The sequence below is a fragment of the Benincasa hispida genome, chromosome 3, assembly GCF_027475165.1.
Source record: "Benincasa hispida cultivar pf3 chromosome 3, pf3_genome.v1.1, whole genome shotgun sequence".
In the NCBI taxonomy this organism is placed as follows: domain Eukaryota; kingdom Viridiplantae; phylum Streptophyta; class Magnoliopsida; order Cucurbitales; family Cucurbitaceae; genus Benincasa; species Benincasa hispida.
In genome coordinates, this window is record NC_143480.1 from 25,505,197 (window position 1) to 25,512,328 (window position 7,132).

Sequence of the window (7,132 nt, forward strand, 5' to 3'; positions counted from 1 at the left end):
CCATATTCAATAAACCAATTTTATCTTTGAACCTAGCAATTAGCACATTCTAGGAATAGCCATCAAATGCCTAATTTACTATTGCTATTTAGGTGATCCTAGCAAGACTAAGAATCATTAACATGCATGATAAAGCGTGAAAAGTCAACATCAATAATCATGCTTTTGGAATTAAAATAGATCCAAATAAAACATAGTTTTGAATTACAAACATCAATTAGGGTAGAAAAATCAAGAAATAACAATGAATTCTTGATCCAAGAAACTAAATGAAGTTTACCTAAAAAAATCATAGAAAAATCTTAGAGATACGGTCTAATCCATGCTTACAATCCAAGATTAAACTAAAATCTAACCGAATGATATTGAAAACATCAAGGGAAAAGAAGAAAACTCGGCCTCTCCTCGGCCTCCATGAATTTCAGCATTTAGTTTTCCTGTCATCCAAATAACAAAACCCCATTTTTATCACTTTCACAGTCAAATTTAGCTTAGAAGAGAATTAATTCTTTGCCTCTCTGTGGTTCGACCCTACACTCACCACTGTTGCTACATTTTTATAGTAATAGAAGTAGTTCGGTGATTTATAAATATTCTTTTGTTTCGGGGCCCTTTTTGGGAATCAAATGACATCAGAAAAGGTTGAAACAAAATGGCGTCGTTGTTGGGGATGCAAGCCAATTAATCTCTTTTAGTTGAATTTGACTTGTAAACTTTAAAAACCCAAAAATATTTTTCTTTTCTTGTGTCTACTTTTTTTGTTAAAAAAGAGAATATGGAAGAGAAAAACAATAGGATTATGTAGAAACCCTAGTGCAGGGAGAAAAACCACGATATAAAGTCTTTTTCTTGTTTGTTTTAAAACTGATACACTAAATACACAAGGACTCACTGTATAAATAGACAGTAGGGAACCCTAGGGGTCTTACACAATTTCATAAATGCCCCTAGGTTAAAAACCCTATTTTCAACACTCCCCCTCAAGTTGGTGCATAAATATCAACAAGCCCCAACTTGCTTACACAATAATTAAAATTTTGTCTCAATAAACCTTTTGTAAGTACATCAGCAACTTGTTGACTCGAAGGAGTATAAGGGATGCATATGTTTCCACTGTCCAACCTCTCCTTAATATAGTGTCTGTCTATCTCCACATGTTTAGTTTTGTCATGTTGAACTGGGTTGTTTGCAATACTAATGGCAGCTTTATTATCACAAAATAATTTCATTGGAAGCTCATTATCTTGCTGGAGATCTGATAATACTTTCTTCAACCAGATTTCTTCACAAATCCCTAGACTCATGGCCCAATACTCTGCCTCAGCACTACTTCTAGCAAAAACTCCTCGTTTTTTACTTCTCCAGGTGACTAGATTTCCCCAGACAAAAGTACAATATCCAGACCTAGATCTTCTATGAACAACAGACCCTGCCCAGTCAGAATCAGTGTAAGCTTCAACAAATCGTTTATCGGTTTTTCTGAACATTAGGCCTTTACTAGGAGTTCAGATACCGAAGAATACGACCAACTGCTATCATATGATTCTCACAAGGAGCTTGCATGAACTGGCTCACAACACTTACTGCATAAGAAATATCTGGTCTTGTGTAAGACAAGTATATCAACTTCCAAACTAATCACTGATACCTTTCTTTATTAACAGGAATTCCATCATTCTTATCACTGATTTTTGTATTGCATTCTACTGGCGTGTCAATAGGTATACACCCAATCATACCTGTTTCCTTTAGCAAATCCAGTGTATATTTTTGTTGAGAAACTGATATACCCTCTTTTGAGCGAGCCCTTTCTATTCCCAGAAAGTATCTTAGCTTCCCGAGGTCTTTAATTTCAAACTCTCTAGCCATCTCTGTTTTTAGTCTTGTGACTTCTACATCATCATCCCCAGATAAAATAATATCATCAACATAGACAATAAGAATATCTATTTTCCCTGATGTTGATCTTCTTACAAAAAGAGTGTGATCGGAATGTCCTTGAATATATCCCTATGCTTTCACAAACGTCGTGAACCTGTCAAACCAGGCCCTTGGAGACTGTTTCAATCCGTATAGTGATTTCCTCAATCTACACACTTTATTTTTAAATTGACTCTCGAACCCGAGAGGGGGACTCATATAGACTTCCTCCTCAAGTTCCCCGTTCAAAAACGCATTTTTAACATCAAGCTGGTGTAGAGGCCAATCTTTATTCATAGCTACTGACAAAAGCACTCAGATCGTGTTAAGTTTAGCCACGGGTGAAAACGTCTCAAAATAATCCACTCCATATGTTTGGGTGAAACCTCTTGCAACAAGTCTAGCCTTGTATCGGTCAATTGTCCCATCTGACTTGTACTTTATAGTAAACACTCATTTACATCCTACTGTTTTGTGCCCTTCAGGCAAAGTTACTGGTTCCCAGGTTTTATTCTTTTCCAGAGATCTTATTTCTTCCATAACAGCAGACCACCATTCTAGTTTTTTCATTTCAACACTTATGTTATCTGGAACCACCTCAGTGTCCAAGCTAGTAGTAAAAGCCTTGAACTCGGATGTCAGATTACTATATGTCATGTAACTATGCATAGGATATTTAGTACATGAACGGGTACCTTTCCTCAGGGCTATAGGAAGATCAAGTGACGCATCACATTCTTTCACCTCTTCAGGCTTCTCACCATGATTTACTATCTGTGTATCAGAAACTTAAGTAGTATCTTCCACATCATCATTAGCACGGACCATTTCATCCTCCATAGCTTCAATCATTTCATCCTCTATAGTTTCCTTTTCTATCACTCTCTTAGTATCACTGCTTCCTTCACCCTTGTCATGCCTGCCTTCATCATTCTCCATACATAAATCAACATCAATAGGAATCTACGTACCTGGATCTGATGGCAGGTCTGACTCCTACACTGGAGCCGGCAGTTCTGGTTCAACAGGTGACACTGCTTCCTTCCTGAGATTCTTTCTGTAGTATGTTTTCCAACGAACTTGATTGATAGGAAGAACCAGACTATCATGATCAGGACTAGGTTTAGACAAGGTCTGAATAGGAGCTGACTCAAAAGAAAGAGGACCAGTTAGTCTCTTCACTTATGTTCTCCCCCTGAAGATGACTAACAGGAAAGAACGACTGATCCTCGAGAAAGGTGACATCCATAGAGATATAGTACTTCAAGATGACGGGTGATAGCACTTATATCCACGTTGATAGAGTGGATATCCAACAAAGACACACTTCTAAGCACGAGGAGGAAATTTCGTGCGGTTTGGACCATGGGAGTGAACAAAAGTAACACAACCAAAAGCCCGAAGAGAAACATCAGAGATCAACCGAGTAGTAGAAAAAGACTCTTTAAGAAATTCTAAAGAGGTATGAAGATGAAGAATACGAGAGGGCATCCGATTAATGAGGTGAGCAGCAGTAAGAACTACATCTCCCTAGAGGTATGACGGAAGGGTGGCGGATAACATAAGAGATCGGGCAACTTCAACCAGATGCTGATTTTTACGCTCAGCTACTCCATTTTGTTGCGGAGTGTAAGCACATGAGCTCTGGTGAACAATAACTTTAGAGTCGAGAAATTCTATAAAAGAGGTATTAAAGAATTCTCGTCCGTTATCACTTCTTAACATCCCAATCTTTGTTTTAAATTGAGTTTCGACAGTTGTGTAAAATTGTTGGAAAACAGAGGACACTTTAGATTTATCAGTGAGCAAGAAAACCCATGTGAAACGGGTGTGATCATCTATTAACGTGACAAACCATCATTTTCCCATGGAAGTAGTAATCAGTGAGGGACCCCATACATCACTATGAATAAGAGAAAAAGGACTCGGGGGTTTATAAGGCTAAGAATGGAAAGAAACAAGTTGCTTGGCACAAATACAAACATCACAATTAAAATAAGAAGTACTAGCATTACGAAATAAATGAGGAAATAAATATTTCATATATTGAAAATTCGGATGTCCTAAGCGAAAATGGCATAACATAACATCATTTTCAAAAACAGAGAAATTTAAATATATAAACCCCGATTGGTGATCATTCCTAGATGAAACCTCATCAGAAAGGAAATAGAGTCCTCTATCGTGCCAGGTAGTGCCAATCGTCATCCCCGATTTCAGATCCTGATATAAAACTGAATTAGGTGAGAAAATAGCCTTACACCTCAAATCTCTTGTTAGTTTACTAGCAGATAATATATTATATGATATTTTAGGCACATGTAAGGTATCATGTAGAATTAAACCATGAAACGGAGAGATATAGCCCTTTCCTACAACAGGGGCAAAAGATTCATCTGCAATTCGAATTCTCACATTACTAGCACTCGGATTATATGGCATAAATAACTCTGAGGAACTCGTAAGATGATCAGTAGCCCCTAAATCCACAATCCATGGTTTCTTACCATTCACATTAATTAGGCCGAAAGAAGGAAAATTACCTGACTGTGCAATTGCACTCACTTCATGGTAATGAGTTTACCGAATTTTCTGAATAAACTGGTTGAGGATTTGTACCGAACATCGTATCCAAATCAGAAATCTACTATTACAGGTAAGCCAGCCGCTGTCTCACATCGTTTGGGTAACGAACTGAATCACAATTGATTGGAACAAGTGTTGGTTGCTCGAGACCTCGGCTGTTGGATGTGAAAAAACCATCGGGTCGACTGTTGAAGGAAACTGGATCATTGGGTCGGGCTGGATGGGCTGGATGGGCTGAAAGTGGATCAGTCGATGCAACAAACTGAACAAATGAGTTTTCGGGTCGGACGTGGGTCAGATCGGATTGGGTCAGGGTGGGTCGAATCACAGGTCGAAATTAAGGGCTGAGCTTTCGGGTCGATCAAGCGTGGGCCGAAATTAAAAGATCACGGGTCGGAATTAAAGGCTGCATTCTCAGGTCAGGCCTGGCATGAATCGGATCGGATCGAGTCGAAATTAAAATCAACATACCGGTTGGTCTGCCCGGGTTCAACTCAAACCGATCCGGTTTGCTCTAGACCGGTATTAACCCTAATCAGATCACACTTCTGCTTTTTGCCCCTGATACTTCTCCCTCTGCCCTGATCGTGACCGCCGGCGATCAACCCCTCCTCGCGGCCAGTCTGTTCTTCACGTCTGAGACCACCGGAGACTCTGCCATGATCGTGATAGTTTCGATCGTGAATCAATGGTTCCTCGCGGCTGGCTCCAGCTCCAATCGGATTCTGACTGGTTTCGGAATGGTGATACCCGGTTATTTTCCAAGGACTGTACCTGAACGACAGATATTAATTCCGGTAGGGCATCCTAAAAACATTCCTTTACTGCTGCTTGGATTGTCATTCTCATGTCAAAACTTGAAGACTCCTCACCAGAGGAGGATTAAGGTTGATTCTCTTCCATAACGGCTAAGTTTTCATCACCGTGCTCTAATACCATGTTAAAAAGAGAATAGGGAAAAGAAAAACAACAGGATTATGTGGAAACCTTAATGTAGGGAGAAAAACCACGACATAAAGTCTTTTTCTTATTTGTTTTAAAACTAATACACTAAATACACAAGGACTCACTGTATAAATAGACAGTAGGGAACCTTAGGGGTCTTACACAATTACATAAATGCCCCTAGGTTAAAAACCCTATTTCCAACAGTTTTCTTATGGCAAACAATTTGAATATCTATTATGTGCTTCATGCGAAGTATGCAGCTTAGCGACGAGATCAGGAGGTAAGTGAATTTAATGAACTTACAAATCAAATATCCAAACTAACCTCTCTTGTTCAAGTTTTGAGTACTAGGCAATTATAGGTTCCACGTGGTCCTAAGCGCGATCGTTATCCTCCTTGAGAGATACCTAGCCAAACTCCATTATCAACACATTCCTCTTCCTCCATTTCGGATATTTTGCAAGAACCCTTCTTTGGTCATCAAGAACCCTTGAGTTTCCAACAGGATGGCTTCAATTCTGTATCCCAAGCTAGAACTGAATTATAGAATCTGAGTGAGGTCGCTGCTCAGATCACTGAATCAATTCAGAGACTTGAAGAGTCTTGGATGGAACCATCTTCTGAGAATACCAAACTGAGCAATGGAGTGATCAACATCGACCATCCAGTTGAGCAGCTGGTTCCTCAAATTTTAGGTCAAGGTAAGACATTGGATTTTATAATGTTTAAACTTGCTAATGGGTTTTCTCAGTGTAAGTAAGAGTCTATTGGGTCTCACCTAGAAACTCAATCCCCGTGCTAATTAAAGAAGAAAGGGCCCAAGGAATATGAGAATTTTTTTGTACCTTGACAGGAAAACAACGTCGAGCAATCGAAGTTAAAAATTTGCACTTCCTTGAGGTAGCCAGGTGACACATTTACTTGTTTTCTTTTATTGCTTTCCTAGCTTAGTTTTTGTATTTTTTTTTTTTTTTTTTTTTGTAGGTTTCCCCTCTTTGGTCCTTAAAAGAAGAAAGAAGCATCTTTTGAGAGGCGAGCATTAATACCACACCTCAAAAACCGTGCACGAAAATGCCTACAGGGGAGGTTTTTTATTACCTTGTCTTTATTTTTATTAGGCTTAGATTAAAGATATAATGGGGATAATATATCGTTTTAAAGTTGGGGTTGGTAGTTATATATGCATGTCTGGCAAGTCCTTGAGCACCTGAGCTTGGACTTTGTGGTTGACTTGCTGATATTATTTTTGTGATTCATGTATTGTGATGATGACTTTCTATAATAGGATTTAGATAACTATCTATTTGATTTGTTTAGGATTCACAAAATGTATGCATGATTTTGGGCTAAATTAAAAAAAAAAAATCTTGATTCCCTTGCATATTTTAAGCATATAGTCGTCTTATTTGTGGTTTTGAATGCTTAGGATTGGATTATTTGGTTCATATGCTTATTGCACTCCGAAAGGTCTAGGTGATAGTTGTTAAGTAACTAAAGCTCAACTTAGTAATGCATGCTTAGGTTTTTACCAAACTCTTATTTTGTAAAGTAAAAGCCTATTGTGTGCTAAATAAAAGGCAAGCATATTGTATAGTAAAAATAATGATATTTTTGAAGGGGATTACTCCTCTTTCTTAAGGGTGTGATTAACCTAGGGCGGCTATGACACCTATAGTTT

At 38.4% G+C, this 7,132-nt stretch overlaps 1 protein-coding gene across 1 annotated transcript; it reads right to left on the reverse strand.

Annotated features, from left to right (window-relative positions):
- Positions 1 to 980: 980 nt before the first annotated feature.
- LOC120073491 (uncharacterized) lies at positions 981 to 5,901 on the reverse strand. Its single transcript, XM_090311896.1, has 9 exons — positions 5,867 to 5,901; positions 5,007 to 5,280; positions 4,075 to 4,467; positions 3,505 to 3,564; positions 2,921 to 3,054; positions 2,746 to 2,839; positions 2,416 to 2,694; positions 1,649 to 2,010; positions 981 to 1,479 (listed from the first exon to the last, which is right to left on the reverse strand). The coding sequence occupies exons 1-9, from the start codon at positions 5,899 to 5,901 to the stop codon at positions 981 to 983; spliced, it is 2,130 nt and encodes a 709-aa protein (XP_090168022.1).
- Positions 5,902 to 7,132: the final 1,231 nt, after the last annotated feature.

Bases quoted from the DNA above. Each gene is read 5' to 3' on its own strand.
- LOC120073491 (XM_090311896.1), bottom strand. From the start codon at position 5,901: ATGGAGGAAGAGGAATGTGTTGATAATGGAGTTTG. The intron at 3,565-4,074 runs GTTTCATCTAGG...ATTGTTCACCAG, and splicing joins TCTATTTCCTTTCTGATGAG to AGCTCATGTGCTTACACTCC. The intron at 2,840-2,920 runs GTAGGAGTCAGA...TGATGAAGGCAG, and splicing joins CCAGAACTGCCGGCTCCAGT to GCATGACAAGGGTGAAGGAA.